This window comes from Anolis carolinensis, chromosome 4, assembly GCF_035594765.1.
Source record: "Anolis carolinensis isolate JA03-04 chromosome 4, rAnoCar3.1.pri, whole genome shotgun sequence".
NCBI classification, from domain to species: domain Eukaryota; kingdom Metazoa; phylum Chordata; class Lepidosauria; order Squamata; family Dactyloidae; genus Anolis; species Anolis carolinensis.
The window spans coordinates 92,965,178-92,984,705 of NC_085844.1; the positions used below are offsets into that span (position 1 = coordinate 92,965,178).

The window sequence follows — 19,528 nt, forward strand, 5'->3', positions numbered from 1 at the left end:
GCCGGCTGAGATCTTTTGGCATGGTACCCAGTGCGCCCATCACCACCGGGACCACCTGTACTGGTTTCTGCCAGAGTCTTTGAAGTTCAATCTTGAGGTCCTGAGTTTTTCCTGTCGTTTTTCGTCAATGCGACTGTCACCTGGGATGGCGACATCAATGATCCAAACCTTTTTCTTTTCCACAACTGTGATGTCTGGTGTGTTGTGTTCCAGAACTTTGTCAGTCTGGATTCGGAAGTCCCACAGTATCTTTGCGTGCTCATTTTCCAATACTTTTGCAGGTTTGTGATCTCACCAGTTCTTTACTGCTGGAAGGTGGTACTTGAGGCATAAGTTCCAATGGATCATTTGGGCCACATAGTTGTGCCTTTGTTTGTAGTCTGTCTGTGCGATTTTCTTACAGCAGCTGAGAATATGATCAATGGTTATTATTATTATTATTATTATTATTATTATTATTAGCCGCCCTGAGTCCCCTATTGGATGAGAAAGGCGGGGGTAGAAATACTGTAATAAATAAATAAATAAGTTATTATCAATATTATATGTATACACAATACATTATATTATTACCATAGCACAATATTAGTAAATGAAAGAACAATACAATATTTAAAAATAAAAACAATTTTAACCAACATACTGTAAATCTTTCAGGATTTCAATGGGAAGTGTGGGCCTGCTTCTGGCCAATGAGATAGTCAAGTTAAGTAGGATTGTTGTTGTTGTGTGCCTTCAAGTCGTTTCAGACTTTGGGCGAGCCTAAGTCTAAAACTGAGGGCGGGGGCCAGGTAAATGACCTTGGAGGGCTGCATCTGGCCCCCGGGCCTTAGTTTGGGGACCCCTGGTCTAGAGTGCTGCTGTTAAAATCCCAGGAGAAGTGAATTTAAAAGTTTAAAGTGTCCTGTTTGTGTTTCCTTGGTGAAGGAACATATTTACACAGAATCCAAGTTATAGAACCATCCTGTATAAGAGAAAAGCTTAACTTGTTATTGAAACCACTACACATATTTACTGTTATTGAAACTACTACACATTCTTTACTGTTCAAATACAAATAAACAACAACTTGTTTTTCCTCACATAAAGTGTCTCGTGTGACTCTCTCAATATCCTAATTGCAGAGGAGGTTCCTGAATATAACAGTGGTGGCATTAGTAGAGGTAGTGAGCTCGAATCCTCCCTATATTTGGTGGCAGCTGAAAATAAAGGCCTTTGCAATTTTGGCAATTTTGAAAAATCCTAAATTCTATATACATATCTGAATGCCAATCCTCTATAGTTGTTATTTCCAACATTTTGGAACTCCTTTGCAAGTTGAACCAAAATGCATCATAGAATTTCTCTCTGATTCTTTCCCATTATCCAGAATATTGCAGAAGAACATATCTGGGCTTTGTGGGCAACTTCAGGCAAAACAGCCAAAGATCCTATGCTTAAATCCATTAGCAAGAAAAATGTTTATGAAGAATTCACTTAAGTGCCTATTTGAGTCCCTCAACTAATAATCAGCTCATTTTAAATTTTCTTGTGGGACCCCAGCAGTCTCTGTGAGTGACATGTTTTATTGCGAATTCGGATTGTATAAATGCTTCACAAATGCTTCACAAATGGCTGTCTGAAATTAAACTTCTAAACATGATAATAGAGGGAAAATACCAGGCTTCCTTGGGAGAAGTGAAGAAAATGCATATTAATGACTAAATTATGGCTTGTCCCTTCTGAAGCATCTTCTTTCTAGAATCAGTTCCCTCGACAGAGCGCTAACATTTAGCAATCATTATAAAGCTATATATATGTGTGTGTGTGTATGTTTGTATAAACTGAATATGGTACCTTGTAGAAGATCCCAAGGAAAAACAATCCCAATGATTTAAAACCAAATACGTATTAGGAATAGGGTTTCCAGATCTCTTTTGATTTGGGCCTCACGGCAATGAAAGGGATTTCAGGAGGAAAACAATGAGAATTAATCTATACACATAATAAAAGTGAAAATATGTATGTATGATTGTGTCTAGGGTCTCCCACTTCCACAAATAGCTATAGTTCCCACTACCTAGGAGACGCCAATGGCCTTTCCTTCAATGACATTGCAGGTTATAGCAAGCGCCGTGAACATGTCCAAGAGTCCTGCCAATATCATCCACAAATACCATACCGCCTACCACCCAAGTTAAGGCTTTCATACGGGGACAATTTCATCCTAAATTTGCTGTTTTTCCCCCATCACAGACATCCCAGTGTTTCTTACTCTCTCCATTGGTGAGGAATTTGCATGACCCTGCCTACTGCCTCTCCCATAAGCCTTTCCTATTATTTTCTATGGCACACAGCAAATAGATGAATTGAATATACTAGAGAGGTTTGGGGAAATTTCACCATTTATAGGAGTTGTAGGCAGGGCTGTAGCCAGAAAAAAAATTCGGGTTTTTTTTTTTAAATTTCGGGGGGGGGGGGGGTTAACCCCTAGCACACACCCCTCCCCGCTACAAACCTGTCAATATCTGCTTGAGATAGTGCCTGGAGGGACTCTTAATGTTTTGTGTCTCATAGACTTAGCATGGGGATTTGGTTAACCAGTTAAAATTCATGAGTAAACCAGGTTTTTTTAATAACCTGAAAAATTTGGGAGGGGGGGTTTGAACCCCTAAAACTGCCCCCTCGCTACAGGCCTGGTTGTAGGTACTGGGATGTATAGTTCACCTGCAATCTAAGAACTGAACTCCACCAATGATGGACCTGAAACTAACTTGGCACACAGAACCCCCATGACCAAGAAAAAGTACTGGAGGTCTTTGGAGGGATTTATAGGAGTTGTAGTTCACCTGGACCCAGAGCACACTATGAACCCAAACAATGATGGATCTGGACCAAATTTGGCATGCACAACCGATATGCCCAGATTTGAATACTGGTGGTGTTTGAGGGGAATTGGCCTGGATATTTTGGAGGTGTAGGTACTGGGATTTATAGTTCATCTGCAATCAATGAGAACTCTGAACTCTACCAAAGATGGAACTGGACCAAACTTGGCACACAGAGCCTCCATGACCAGCAAAAAATGCTGGAGGTTTTTTGGGGGAAATTCACCTTGATTTGGGGGAGGTGTAGTTCACCTACATCCAGAGAGCATTGTGAACCTAAACACCAATGGATGTGACCAAACTTGGCACACATACCAGATATGCTGAAATTTGATTACTGGGACGGTGGGGGACAGGGGACTGGCCTTCCTTTCAGGGAATTGTAGTTCACCCACAACCAGAGAAACAGTGACTTCCACCAATGATGGACCTGGACCAAACTTGGCACACAAAACCTCTATGACTAACTCAACCTACTGGACGGATTTGAGGGGACCGACTCACCATAGTAGAAGTTGTAGTTTATCCTACAGCCAGAGAGCACATTGAACCCCACTGATGATGCATATGGAGCAAATTTGCTCAACATAACAAACTTTAAGTACTGATGGAGTTTGTTGTGGTTTACCTCGCATGATGTGAGTTGTAGTTCACCCACAACCTTATGCATTTTGTACAATTAAAAATTGACTTTTTCAAATAACCCAGGCAACGCCGGGTACCCAAGCTAGTATACAATAAAATACAATTACAACTATGTAGACCACCCAGCTCTCCCACCCCATAAATCCAACTCTGAACTTTCTGATGCTGTTCAAATGTAAAGAATACAAATAGCAGTAACCCATTAGTTTGCATACCCATGCACAAAGAAGAAGAATGGAAGAGATATCACTGGTGCAACTCACTTTAACCCAAGATACCACAGAGCTATATGAAGCATCCCTTGAAAACAACACGTAATTCTCAGCCTGTCCAGTTGGAGAAACAACTTGCTACTTGTTGAGAAGCGCTCCAGCAATAATGTAGTGCAGTGGTATACAGTCATTGACTTTGTAACAAGTGGCTCGAGGCAAAGGTTACTCTGTGGTAATATGAATTATTATGCAATACAGAGTGCTGGAAACTCTGTGCCCAGGGGCTAGACATAACCAGATGTCTCTTATCCTTATATGACCTAGATGAAGATGACTCTTAGTTAAATTGACAATGCAGATTCTTTCAAGCATCTCCTTGTTACACATTAACCCCCTCTCGTTTCATTTTCTTCTAAAGGAGTACAGTACTCTCAGTGTGTGTGTAACTGTATGTGTACGTACTCTTATCTACTGTTCACAATGGTATAGCAATGATCTGGGATTGTTGATTTGTCTGGGAAACTGGTTCTGTTACCTGTAGAGCACCATTACCTTTTTTTTTTTTGTCAAATATGATATTTGTGAGAAGATGCATAACTGAAAAATAGCAGGTGGTGATTTTATGATCCTGTTTAACCCGCTAGGGATGTATTTTATTACTGAGATTTAACTATCTTTCAAGTATAGGTACGTTTTAGTTATACCTATGAAGACTTGCCTTGCATATCAAGCACCATGCGGTATATACTGCACCTTTCTTCCCATCTGAAATAAATGAAATGGATAGTGTAATGAGATCTAGGTTAGCCTAAATTACAGTGGTGAGATCCCACAGAACAGGCATAAAGAATGTGTGGCTTTCAGCAAGCCTGTAGCCAAGGGGGAGGTTTAAGGGTTCGAACCACCCCTCAAAAATTTTAGGTAAAAAAACTGGTTTACTCATGAATTTTAACGGGTTAACCAAATCCCCATGCAAATTCTATGAGAAGCAAAAATTAGAGTCCCTCTAGAACTGCAAGCACTGTCTCAAGCAAATTTGAATTATTCACACTATCATTACCTACCTTTTTACCATCATAACAACTTGTGCTTGGCTGAAAACTTCTTGCTAATTCACAGTGGAAAACATCTTGATGGAACCATTATCATGATAAAGGAAATAAGAAAGCAGAAGAAAACAGAAAGAAGTTTCTGCCAATTGTGGAAACTATTATCCTTTGTGGTTGACAAGAACAGGCTTCAAGAGGGAGCAAAGATTCAGGACCTATTACCTGTGAAGAACCTTTGCACAATGATGGTAATTTCAGGGCCTTGTTGAGATCTCATGCCAGATCAGGAGACACTGGCCTGAAAAGTCATCTGGGGGCGGGGGGGGGGGGGGGAGTTTCAATCCCTCCCAATTTTTTTTTCTGGCGATGGGCTTGGCTTTCAGGATATTGTTGTATTTTGTTCTTAAGTGCCATCAATTTACTTTGACTTATTGTGGTGCTATGGACATAAGATCTCAAGTCACCCAATCAACTACAGTCCTGCTCAAAATCACGACTTCTTTGATTAAATCTGTAATGTAGACATTCTTTATTTCCAACTGCCTTTTACCTTACCAAACATTATTGTCTATTATAGTGAGTCATCTATTCTCATAAGATATCCAAAGTATGACAATCTCAATTAAGTAATCTTGGCTTCTAAGGAGAGTTCAGGCTTGATTTGCTCTAAGGCCCATTTACAAAACCAGCAGTTCATGATAGTTGTAGAACTTTTTTCCAGAACCACAGTTCAAATGAATTGATTCTCTTCATAACTGCCTTATTCACCATCCAGACATTATAAATTGGAAATAGGATGGCATGAACAACCCCAAGCTTAGTATTCAATTATATAACTTTAACACTGTGCCTCTGGTGGCACAGTGTATTAAAGCGCTGAGCTGCTGAACTTGCGGACCGAAAGGTCCCAGGTTCAAATCCCGGGGCGGAATGAGCACCTGCTATTAGCCCCAGCTCCTGCCAACCTAGCAGTTCGAAAACATACAAATGTGAGTAGATCAATAGGTACCGCTCCGGTGGGAAGGTAACGGTGCTTTATGCAATCATGCTGGCCACATTACCTTGGAGGTGTCTATGGACAACGCCGGCTCTTTGGCTTAGAAATGGAGATGAGCACCAACCCCCAGAGTCGGTCACGACTGGATTTAACGTCAGGGGGAAACCTTTACCTTTAACCTTTACTATATATCTTTACACTTGAGGATCATGTCTAGTTCCTACATAGCTGTCCTTCCAAGTTCGAGTCTTCTTCTTTTCTGATTTCCTGACTGCAGTTTCCATTCTAATTAATGACTGAAACAAGTATGGAAAATCTTGAATACAATTTTCAGGAATTGAAGTAAATGCTGCTGGTGGGGGAAGAGGGATTATAAATTCTGTTACCAATTGTGTAGAAATTATAATTTTCTCAATAAGCATGGGCATGAACTTAACCCTTTTCTAAGCTCTGGCTCATCTATCTTTACACATAATAAAAGTGAAAAATGTGTATGTGTGTATGTGGCAGAGGTGTCCACTTGCACAGACAGCCTCCCACCTCCACAAACAGGCTATAGCTCCCACTGAGCAGGAGACACCAATGGTCCTCCCTGCACTGACATGCAGGCTATAGTGAGTGCCTTGAACATGTAGCCCAAACCCTGCCCATGTCCTCCACAAACACCATTCTGCTCTCCACCCAAGTGAAGGCTTTCATGCGGGGACAATTTCATCCTAGATGTACTGTATTTCTTCCAGAAAGGACATTCCAGGATTCCTTAATTTGCATGACCTCACCCCACTGCCTTTCCTTTAACCCTTTCCTACTGTTTCCTATAGCATACAGTTAACAGAGGAATTGATTAGCAACTGAACAAGAGTTTTGGGGAGAATTCACCATAATTTACAGGAGTTGTAGTTGACCTACATCCAGAGAGCACTGTGAACCCAACCAACAATGCATCTGGACCACACTTGCCACAGATGATGGGACTTGTACCTTCAGTACCAGTATCTTCACTGATACTGTGACCCCTACTGACAATGGGCTAGGACCAAACTTGGCACAGAGAGGCCTCATGACCAACTGAACACACTGCAGAGGTTTAGGGGAATGGACCTTGATTCTGGGAGTTGTAGTTCACCTCCATCCAGTGATACTGTGACTCCCATCAACAATGGACCGTGACTAAACTTAACATAGAGAACCTCATGACCAACTCAACATACTGCACGGGTTAGTGGTAATGGACCTTGATTTTGAGAGTTGTAGTTCATCTGGATCCAAAACGCACTGAACCCAGCCCATGATGGATCTGGATCAAACTTGGCACACACACTCAACATGGCCAACTGCGAATACTGGCAGGGTTTTGGGGTGTTTGCCTCAGGAATCTGGGAGTTTCAGTTCACCCTTATCCAGACAGCACTGAACCCAGCGATTCTGTGCTGGGATCCGGACCAAACTTAAGTGATATTATCTAACATTCCAAAACAAACAATGCCTTATTTTAATAACCCGGGCATCGCTGAGTCCCCAAGCTTGGAGAATAATAAAGCATTCTCAAACCAGCATCAAAACTGCTTCCTTAATTCTGGAGTCTCACACCAGTATTCCCTGCTGAACCCATGAAGAGGATTAGAACTGCAAGAATGAAGGTCAAACCTTGGTCCTGGTAAGTAGGTATGATATAGATTTCTTTTCTTATGGTACACTATGACATAAGGATGGTTGACTTACAGTGAAAGTCTTCTCTTTAGAATGAAATACTCAGAGGTGGTTTGGTCAGTTCCTTCTTCTGAAATATAGCCCACAGCACCTGGGATTTGATGGTTGCCTCTCGTCCATGTACTAACCAGAGCTAGAGTCTTTTTGTTTAATTACATTTTCATTGTTCCAGAATCTGGGAGAGAAGGGGTTCATTACTAAGTGACTCTACAAATCTTTATAATGCAGTCATAATCTGAAGAGGAAAGGACTTCTAAATCATGGAGACACTTAATTAGAATTGGAACCGTTACAGTTCAGTGATGTAAAAATAGCAACAACAACCATCTCAGAATGCTTATGTTTCAAAAGCTTCATTCATCAAAAACTTCGTGGACAATTCTAAGATGCGCTAATCATTGAGTTCCTCGTATTGCTGGCTTTTAAAAACGTCTTTGCAATAAGTGCCAAAAATACTGAAAGAACCAGCAAATTAAGCTGCTCTATAGTTCTAGAGATGATACTTTTTATGACTCGCTGGCACAATTTGGAACATTCATGCTGCGCAGTTCACCCACTTCGTTTGTTGTGGTAATATTATAATTTACCTCCATTTGACATTCCCTTAAGGAATTCACTGCAGGATTCCTTGAATAGTATTATTGTTAATATCATTAACCCGGACTATTATTATAAATGTGAGAAGGGTGATGCCAGTGAGAACAAACCATTTTTGATTTTTTGTATTTTGTTTCTGTTCCTACTGTCATTTATTCCCTGAACAGTAGCAAATTTGGGTTTGGGCTATGAGCTGCTGAACTTGCTAATGAAAGGTAGGTGGTTCGAATCTGGGGAGCGGGGTGAGCTCCTTCTGTTAGCACCAGCTTCTGCCAACCTAGCAGTTCAAAAACATGCAACTGTGAGTAGATCAATAGGTACCACTCCGGCGGGAAGGTAATGGTATTCCATGCAGTCCTGCTAGCCACATGACATTGGAGGTGTCTACGGACAATGGCAGCCTTCAGCTTAGAAATGGAGATGGGCACCAACCCCCAGAGTCGGACATGACTAGACTTAATGTCAGGTGAAAACCTTTACCTTTACTAAGTAGCATGGAGAATTGGTTAGACTAAGCTTCCCTGCATCATAGGAAAATGAGATGGTAAGAGAGTGAAAATTAGGCTGATGACTTAATAAGTTAAGGGAGCTTCCAGAAAGGGGGATGGATCTGTGGAAATATTGTGTCCATTTTTTTCAAAACAATGCCTGCTTATTCATGAGATGCCCGAAATCTTTTTTTTTGGAACATGTCAGCTTTCTCTCCCTCCCTTGTGCCCTTTTTATTCCCCCTTCCACTGATCACATCCAGTTTCATACAACATTTCACCTATTTCCGCTGAGGCTTTTGTATTATTATTCAGAAATGATAGTCAAACTGCTGAAGTACTTTAGCAAAATTACAGTTGTCAAGCATTAGGATCACTTTGTTTTAGCGCTAGTATTCCTCTTTTCCTCACTTGATCTCTGTTGAATATATACCTTGTAAACAACAGCTACAGTACATATTGGTGATCGCCATCCTAGCTAGTTCTGAGAATGTAGGAACACACAAGGCATGTACACTTGCATTTTATTTCAGAAAATACTAGTTCAATATAAACTGATCTGATCTGGGGATTGGGAATGAAAAGTCTTGGTAATGCTGGGAGATCCCAGGATATACTTCTGGTTTACATAAATGTTATATGGATCTCCATATAAAATCAAAATGCACAGGTACAAAATTTGGGATTCCACTTGAACTTCCTGAAGGTAAGAGCTGTTCAATAGTGGAATATGCTGTTCATTAGAATTATAGAGTTGGAAGAGACCACAGGGGCCAACCAGTCCAACATCCTGTGATGCAGGAATATACAATCAAACCTCCAGAGAAGAAGACTCCACCACACTCCAAGACATCTTACCATCAGGATTTTTTCCCAAATGTTTTGGTGAGAATCTCTTTTCCTGTAGTTTGAATACATTGATCCATGTCCTAGTCTAAGAGCAGGAGAAAGCGGACTCCCTTCTCAATATAATATCCTATCAAATATTTGTGCCTAGGATGGATGCAAATATGAAAGTTGGCATCTTGAATATTCAAGGAGGCAAACTAATCTCTTGGTTTGAGGAGGGGAGAATGGTGGCAAGGATTATCTCCCTGAATCTTCATGGGTGGATATATAGAGGTTTACACCTCTGACATCCATGATAGGCTGCAGTGAGTCATCTCTTTTCAACATGGTGAAATACCAGGAGAAAATTTTGATGAGGACTGCAAGTCAGAAGAGCCATTCAATGGCATCATTTTGAAGGAGGATTGTCATCTTATGATGAAGCACCCATGACAGAGGAGCATAATAGAAGTCACTGGATGGTATGGGCTGAGAAGGAGACTGTGGGGTGGTGTCCTGTGGGACCTCACCCTCATCTTTGAGGGCCTAGCTGTTGCAACTGAGACAGTGACACTGACAATGGTGGCAGTGGTCTTCTGGTTGATACAAAATGCATCTTTATCTGATGGGCATGATGTTGGTACCAATGGAGCACTATGGTTTAGGGCAGTGGTTCTCAACCTTTAGGTCCCCAGGTGTTTTGGCCTACAGCTCCCAGAAATCCCAGCCAGTTTACCAGCTGTCAGGATTTCTGGGAGTTGAAGGCCAAAACATCTGGAGACCCACAGGTTGAGAACCACTGGTTTCGGGGCTGAGTAGTCATGGTTGCAGACAATGGGCACAATGGAACATCGGTTTGGTTAGCTGAAGGTGAACCTGCATGTCATAGTATGGTGTACAGGATCAAGACTAGTATCTGTGGTTCTGGGGTGAAATCGAGTGATGTATAGACTAGAATGGGGACTAGTTATCAATGGACCCCTTTGAACTGATGACATTCTTAGGTTTGGTATTAATGTTTCCAGTGTTTCAACTGATAAAATTGGAATACTGGCTCAGGAAGGCTCAATTCAGGGAAGTTTGCCATTGCAGAATCATAGTCACGTGAGGCCTCTCAGTTCCAATAACACAATAGAACAAAATTTGAAAAACGATTTTGTTCCTAGTTTGAATGTATTATTTCCTGTTTAATTGTGTGGTCCTTACTTTGAAATAAGTTGTTATACTCTAGAAACTTCATTTTTGTGGCTGCCACAAGCTGTGTTGAATTGCTTGAGACTCTGTGAGATATTCATTGAAAAACTATAGCAAAATGTACTGCAGAATATCCTGCAAGTTTTTGGAGTTTAATAAACCTTTTCCATGTTTTATGATAGAACCAATTAGGAAATGACATTTAACACCCAGGAACAAAAATCATGTTACATGGTGAATAGTTCCATGACTCAGGTAATCCTTCATGCTGGTGTTGAGGAGGGGATTCTGCAATTCACAGAGGCTTATGCATTTGATCCAAGGACAGAGTCAGACATGATGCTAGTGGTAGTGTCTAGACAGAACAGCAGGATGGACACCTGAAACATTTATTCTTGAGAGGTGATCCATACAATGATGGGAAAAACCACTGGGTGGAGCCAGAACTGTGGCTGCCAAGTGGAGAAACTGAGGACATGAAGCAGCAGTCTGTGGCCTCAGTGAGTGCTGCAGCTGATGAGCTGATAAGTGACTATCATGTGAAGCCTGCAATCAGACTAGTAGATGGCTGAAGTCTACTGAGGTTGGTCAGACTGTCTTTGTACCACCTGAAGCACCTTTTAGACTGGACTGTTCCTCAGTACAGATCAATTCATTGATTTCAACAAGAGGTGGAATGGCACATTGGAGAGGTGCCCAGCACTGAAGTGGACCTCAGGACTGACGGATCATATCCAGACTTCTTTGTCTCCACAGCACTCCTTGTGTACCCTTTACTACACATATGCTGAACTGAGACAACGCTGTGCATCCAGCTGTGCAAACATTGCTAGATGTTTCTTCTGCACTTCTCCTTCCTTTTCATTGGACAGTAAATTGCTACAGTAATTAAAACAGTAGTTTGGGGAGATAATGCGGTTGGTAGAAAATTTCAACCTCCTCAATGATGTAAAAAATTGACTTATGCAATGTGAGTTGGACTGGAGAGAAGCATCCAGTGTAGTGCCCCAAGGTCTTATCCTGGACAGTGTTGTTTAATATATTTATAAATGATTTCATTGATGCCATTGAAGGCAGGCATACTTCTCAAATCTGCAGATATGGTCAAATGACAGGGGGTAGCTAATACCTGATGATATAATCAGAATTCAAACTGATCTTGACTTATTGGAAAGATTTGCTAAAATTAATGAAATGAATTTCAATTGGTTTCCTAGCTCACCCTCTGGAGTCAGACAATTTAGCGGGAAAGGTGGCAGGTTGCCATAAACCTGCAGCTCCTCATAACAATGGTCTCTCTGAATCTGAGGAGCGATCCAAGCAATTATTAGGTAGAAGATGCTGGCCTAATTAGGCACCTTGTGTCTTTTGACAGCTGTCTATAAATCTCCCAGGCAACTCCTCTAGCAGCTTTGTTGTTCACAAAATTCTTTCTTGGTCACTGGCAGTACTCTAACATGTTCTTGACCTTGGACTAACTATGATCTATTACTGCTTACCAAGATTACAGCCTTTGCTGTACAATTCTGGATCTGTGGACAGCCATCCCCTTCCTTCTCCCTTCATCTTGCTAGATATCCTGCAACTGACCTGAACTAAATTCATTATTCAATACCCCTAGTGGGATATTTGCTGACTGGAGCATTGAACAGAGATGAATGTTAAGTGCTACATCTAGGCAGGAAAAATGAAATGTACAAATAGAGGAGGTGTATGTTCCTGCATGACAGAGCAATTGGACTACACAGCTGTTGTTGTCCCTTCAAAGATTTTCTGATTCTACTTCTGTCTGTGTAAGTCACTAAAAGGATGCCAGTCATTATTTAGTAATGAAATTGAGGTTTCATGACAGTTATTTTCCATATATTTCAATACTTGCATCCTGTTTCTATGCATGTTTACTACTACTATTGTTGTTGTTGTTGTTGTTATTATTAATAATAATATCTATATTCTGCTTTTTATCTCCATAAAGAGACTCAAAGCAGCTAACATTAAGAGCATTACATCATAGGCATTTTATCAATGTGATCAATATCCTTTTCATGCCTCACTCTTTCAATGCTTGCAATTACAGAGAAGTTTCATTTATTTGTTGAGAACTCCACTTTTTTGTCAGTTTTTCTTACCTATGAGACTTGTTTGGGACCGTGAAAAGTCCTGCCTGTGAAAAGGGCAGATACCTCCTTGAATAATGGCTGAATGTTTTTTTAGTTTTATCACACATTCAAAGTGATACATATTGTGTTATTCACATTTTTCAGCAGCCAAAATGCATTTACAGGTTAAAATAAACTGGGTTCCACTTTTCACACTATTCTATTTTCTGATAGCACTTTTGTCCCAAATCAGTTAGATAAGTGAGAGATTCCTGTATAGATCTAATTCTGCTCCCCATCTACATCCATAACTCTCATACACCATTCATTTGTCTGTGCATAAACCCTTACAAGATCCATCCATTTGTGTTCACATCCTCCCATGCACACATGTAAATTTGTTCCTCCTCTCATCCACTGCTTCTGGATATGGACAATAAAGATTGAATCAATATCATTTATCAATTGGTCCACAATGTGATAGAGACTGGGCTTGCTGCATCACCACCCACCGCCAGCCAACCCAAATGTCATGCACCACTCCAGCTTCCTCTACTAATATTGATGGGCAAAATGGCTAATGTTATGATTTCGTCCTTCAAAAACAGTGATTTCAATCTTGAGGCAATCACATGGTTCGGTTGACTTTATTTAGAATGTGTCCAACACAATTCTCCACTGGGGTTCCATGTTCCAAACTCATCTTTTATATAATTAGGATCATTAGATGAAGTTTTAAAAACTTGTTCCAATAGAAGAGGGAATGTGAATCCCTGGGGATCCTGCTGGACATTGATTTATATTAATTGATTTTTTTCTGACATCGGGCTCAATGTACTTTATCTATTATGTGGGGGAATGGGAAAATTCAGACATGCAAATAGTCACAAAAATGCCTCAAAAACCTTGACATATGTTTTGTAACTGGCCAATCATTCCAAACTGAGTACCATACATTTAAGACAAATTCTTCTGCATTTTGTTTAACTTTGGCTGTTGCAGAAGTGGACAGGTAAATATACTATTCTATCGTACCTCATCCAACTGGGAAAATATAAAGTATTTGGCCACCAACTTCTTACAGCTCCTTGGCATGGGTTCATCTGGTACCAAAGCCTCCTTCAGCTCATCCTTATACGATCACATTGTATTTATCAGTGAACCACAGCACACAATACCACCATAGCTAGCACATTTTGTCCAACTGGATGCTTTTTTTAAAAAACACTAGAGCTTGTGTCTTTGCTAGAGTTCTGTTTTTGTTATGAACCAAAGGTCATATTACAGAGCACAAATGAGGTCTAAAATTTAGCCACAGCAGACCACAGCTCCACAGGAAAAAAACACACCTTCAAGTTAGGTTGACCTGCTTGAAAACATAGATTAAAAACAGTACAGCAAATATGGATCTGCAGTGCATTGTTTTTCTATTTAAATATTAACGGCTTCATTTTACATTTAAATGAACTAAGCAACAATGGATGGAATTTCCAGTACTGCTGGTTGGTGTTGCTGTGCCATGGGGAAAAGCAGGCGAAAATGTGTGGCTCAGATGGAGAAGTCTGGCAGGGGATGGCGGGGCAAGTGATACAATCTCAACATCTCTTTTAAAGTGACTTAAAGATGATCAATTGATCATTCACCAGTTTCAAAATATAATCGTATACAGCATTTCCCTCCCCTCCCCCTCCCTCCCCTTGCAAACAGATCTGTTCATAAATAATTTGGATGTCTCCATGACATTCATGATATCTAACAGAAGCTGAAGTAGAAAAAGGATGGATGTGGTATACAGCATTGAGGAAATGTCAAAGAGTCTTTCATTTCTGTCGTTGTTTTGTTTAGCGTCTGAGGTGGGGGTTCGAAGTGGTATCAGCCATCAGACACGGGGGGAGTGACCCACCCATACTTTTCGTGGGTCTTCACCAGGCTCTTAAAAGTTGCTTCGGCTTCCTTACGACTGAAGGACTTTTTTGATTTCCCCGCTTTTCTACAGATGCGGCCCTGAAAAGGAAAGAAAAAGGAAAGAAAATCTTTATTCAGTGTCTTGGGATGTACTAAAGTACTCAAGAAATCCTTATTAATTCATAGGGACTCCAGCTGAAATTCCAATTGAATTCTGAAACCCAGTGATAACACCTCCATCAGTGAAAGATATAGTTGTCCTCTTTGCAGTTGTCTGTTGGGTGTTATAAATGTTTATTTGTAAGAGTTTTCATGGAATAAGGAAGTGTTTTAGTTGGTTTTTGTGGCATCTCATTAGATATTTGTAAATCATGATTATGTATATTTTTATCTTTTTCTTTATGTAGACTGTTATATACTCTGGGTTCCCCTCAGGAACACAAATATATATGTTTATGGATGTGTCTTCAAGCTGCCTGTCAACTATGATGAACCTATGAATTTCACATGATTTTGTCTTACAAATACAAGAGTAGAATACTAACAAATAATAAAAAAAAAACATTTTGCTTCTATTATATTTTTTAATCTTGTTTATTAATTGCTTCAATGCACACACAAACATGCAGAATAAAAAATGAGAATAAATGTACAAACCTCATTAAAAGACCCTTCCACAGCAAACAACTAATTGCCAATAAGCCTATCTAAAAAGAAATTCTGTCTACTGGATCAAGGTGGGGAAAAGTAGATGAAAATACAACAGAAAATGTACACATAGCACAGTTAAAATATGAGCATTAATTAAAGTTAATGAACAATCAGTGAAAAGAGCATTAGTATTAATTAAAATTATACATATAAAAACAATAAATTCCTAATTTAAAAACTCATAATTTAAAACCCATCTGGATAGGCCTGCTGAAAGAGATTTTAATGCAGCTTTAAATTCCCACTGGGCTTGTGATAGAAGTGGGACGAAGGGGTTCAAAATTCAAGATGGCTTATAGAGGGAGATATGGTTGTTTACAGAGTCTGGACTCAATTGTTAATTATAGCCACAACAGACTAGAAATTTTTGAAAAAACTGGAATTTGTTAATTTTCTCCAGAAACCAAACCACAGCTATGAGGTAGATTAAAACTGCTCTCTTGATTCAAAGGACACCATAAAAATCCCAACCTAAATTCTGTTAACAATCCTATCTAAAGCATCCCCACTGAATCACTGGGATTTGATTCTGATTTACCATTCAATAATCTATTGGTCTACTCTAGTTGGGACAAACCAACAGTATTCCTGGCCCCATTTCTTCCTATTCCATCCTTCATTTTTGCCTATTTGTTTCATCTTGGCTTGTTTTCAATACTTTTTAGTTTTAATGTTGCCAGATTGTCATCAAGCTCTGGTACACCCACCCCCACAGAAGATTTATAATTAACCAAGAAACCACCAGTAAATATATGATTTTTCCTGTTTTTTAAAATCAAAAAGCCTGGAGGTCCGGCATTGTGCAAGTTCAAGACTTCAGAAGGTTGAGAACAAGACCCAGCAGTAGCTGTACCCTCATGAAATATATAGTTTCTAACTCTTCAAAAGACTGTTTCTACTTTATGATTTTTGTGTAACTTGCATCTTTCAGCTGTCCACTGTATCTCTTTCCCATATAAAATGTATAAACTGCATTATAGAAATGTAGCCATGGAAATTGTCAGGAATGACAGAGCAGAGAAAATGAGCATTGAAGAATATTCCTGGATGGATGTAGATAAGTACAATGCAACTGCCTTCTGAACCAGGAGAAGGCATCGTTGCACTATGCTATTTAGACATATGATTTCCTTTTCTTACATTTTAAGAAAATAATTAGAATAATTGCAGATCGTGATGACGGTGAAGCATATTTAAACTCTATAATATGTTACAAAAGAACATGTTTGTATAGTTTTTATGATGGATGATGTAAGGAAGATAATTTAAATGGCTCTACAAAGGCAATTACAGTATGAAGGAAGAAAAAGATGAAAGTATGAAATCCAAGTAATGAAGAGCAAAACAAAAGAATGCCATCATCATCGTAATTATTATTTTGGTTTTAGCAAGAGACTCATTCATAGTAAATTGGGTGAAATAAAGGAAGTAGGGCAGGTTTATCATAATCTTTCCAGCTATTTAGGTTAAACAAACAAAGACTGAACTAAGAAAATGCTTCCAAGAATACTAGCTGATTCTGATAAAGTGACAATTGATTTTTTATAATGATAATGAGAAGAGTGAAGCAAGCTGCTCCAATGTTTTACAGAAGAAAGATTTTGGCATTAACGATGTGTCATACATGGCTGGTAATGCCTCTGCAAATTTTGGAAAAAGCACATCAGTGTACTGGAAATTATATCAATGAAAAAGACAGCACCTGATAGAAATGGTATGCAAATTTCATATAATCCACAAATATGGGGTGATTGTTTTGGGTTTCCCCAATGGTTGCCTTTGGAGCTTTTGGGTTTTAGGTTTTTTTGAAAGTAAACTCTTCATTTTAAATGTTTTTCATATTTTTAGGGAACAACAACAAAATGACATGAAGAAATAAAACTACATTGGGGAGAGGGGAAAACACAAAAAAGAAAATAACAACAACAATAACAATAAAATAAACAAACCAAATAAAACCGTGTATGTTTCTTGTTCTCAAACGGGCTGGCTTCCTATTTGGCTTTAAACAAGACATTCGAATAAAATATATGAAATTTGATCTGTAACTAAGGGCACTTCCAGACAGGCTCCAAAATGTGCTCCTATCCCTCCCGCCTCTTGGTGAGTCATTTCTATTGCGCTAGGAGGACTGCCAAAGGAATAATGGCGGAATGGTAAGTTTTTTTTTTAATTTTAAGGCTTTTATGGGAAGTTTAGGGGTGGCTGGGTGGTCTCCTAGTAGTTACCGGGACAGCACTGAGACTCCCCCCACCAGGAAAGCCCAGGTTTTGGGAGGGGGTGTGGGGGCAAAAACCCACTCAAAAGTGGGTTTTTAAAACCTGCTTAGTTGTGGATTTCCCCCCAGTGTGGAAGCGCCCTTAGTCAACTAAAGCAACATCTAGGGATTTGATAGCTGTTTGGAAAAGAAAAAACTCCAGAAATTTCCTCAGTCAGCGCTAGCCACCCTTATTAAAAAGCAATTCACTTTTTTCCTTAAAGAAAACAATATTTCATAAAGTTTATTTTTTTTTCTATTGGAGAAGGAAAAAAGACCTGCACATACATACATCTTCTCCTCTCATTTGTCTTTGACCCACTCCTTTCTCCATCTGACTTGCAACAAGGGGTGAAATAATGACACCCTCCCTCCTCCTCCTGTAGATACAGTTTGAACTACCGAGGGTAAATACTGAAAATGCATTTATGTCCTTTCTCCTCCCCACACGAGAAATTCTGGTGTGTGCAGGTCAGGGTGGGAGAGAAGGTTTCTCCATTTGTTATGTTGGCTTCTTCAAGCTGGCCATTTTGGCCATAAAAAGATGGTGTGTGACAGTCTTTGTAAAATCTCCTTTGGCCTGTTCTTACACAGGCAATGATAGACTGCAGAAATTTGAAAAGAACAACATAGAGTGATTCACCATTCCATTCCCCAGCAGGCAAATGGGTTTGTTTATTTCCTTGATTAAGAAGGAGACTTCATGCAAAAGACCCATAATTGGACAGATGCCTGAAGAGGCTTTTGTCCTTCATATCTCCTTTACTCTTGATGCCTCAGTAGATGTAATAAAGCCCTAAGTGAGGTAACATGCCTTTCGGGGTTGGGGGAGGGATAGAGCTATGCTATGAACTGGCTTCAACAAATGTATGCTATGAGTTTTCAAAAGGATAATTATTTCCTGGAAACCTGCCAGTGGCTGGCAACCAATGGCTCATGGACTAGCACCAGACCATCAATCTGAATACCATACGCACACAAAACAGTCCATCCTCCAAATGGGCTTTCTTAGTGGCATAGCCAGATATGTTAGGAAAAGAGAGCCTCAGGCAGGCAAAGACCAATTCAGAGTTTGCTCCTGGTAAGCTGTCCCTCTTTTCCTCCCTGAGTCCTTTCACCATCAACTGCCTCATGGGATACAAGTAAATTTTAACTATAAGTAATTAAAATAAACACATGCTATGTGGTGCAGTGATGTCATAACTTTGGATACTTGACAGCATACTACCATTAGTATACAAATCTCACTAGAAAGGGTGCAACTGATGATAGGGCATATTTGACCTTATGGTGTGCATCCTTACAACTTAAAAGGGGAGGTTTGGTAGAAAAGTATGCGGAAAGAATACTTGGCACATCAAATATGCACTTTGAAGAGAACATCCTAAATCCATAAACAAAAACAGAAACTCAAGGACACTAACATTTCTCATTTTACAATCCCAACAAGTATTTTGCTTAACCAAATGCTCACCACCAAATGTCATTCCATACCAACAGCACAACATTGTGTTGTATTGTCTGCCCTAGCTTTGTTGGACTTTTGACTTTTATCTGTCTTACTTATTTTTAGTTTAACATTTAGTTTCTTTTAATCAGATTGGATTTCTATATTACTTGCATTTTTCATATCATTTGAGAGTACAGACACTTGGAAAAGCATCTAAAAATCCTACCATAGGTCTGTCCTTTAGTTATCTGTTTTTTCCTACCATATGGTCTCAGTTATTCATAGAAACTGTGCCGACTATGTAACATATCCTTGTTTTGAGGAACTGCACACATGCACGGCCTTCAACGGTAATGCACATTCAGATATGTACTTCCATTTTTAAATTTCTGTGCAAGAGTATGCATATCCAGACATGTATGTTGTTTTCTTGCTACAATGGCCGGAATCCTGAATCAACGTCTACGTTATGTACATTTACATATACTAAGCTACATAACAGAGATGCTTTCTACTGGA

General features: G+C 39.6%; 1 protein-coding gene across 1 annotated transcript in view; it reads right to left on the minus strand.

Annotated features, from left to right (window-relative positions):
- Positions 1 to 13,317: 13,317 nt before the first annotated feature.
- Positions 13,318 to 19,528, minus strand: part of ube2ql1 (ubiquitin conjugating enzyme E2 Q family like 1) — a 35,529-nt gene continuing 29,318 nt past the window's right edge. The window contains exon 2 of the mRNA XM_003223600.4: positions 13,318 to 14,690. Within this exon, the coding sequence (XP_003223648.2) occupies positions 14,559 to 14,690 (132 nt within the window). The 3' untranslated portion in view covers positions 13,318 to 14,558. The remainder of the gene's footprint in view (positions 14,691 to 19,528) is intronic.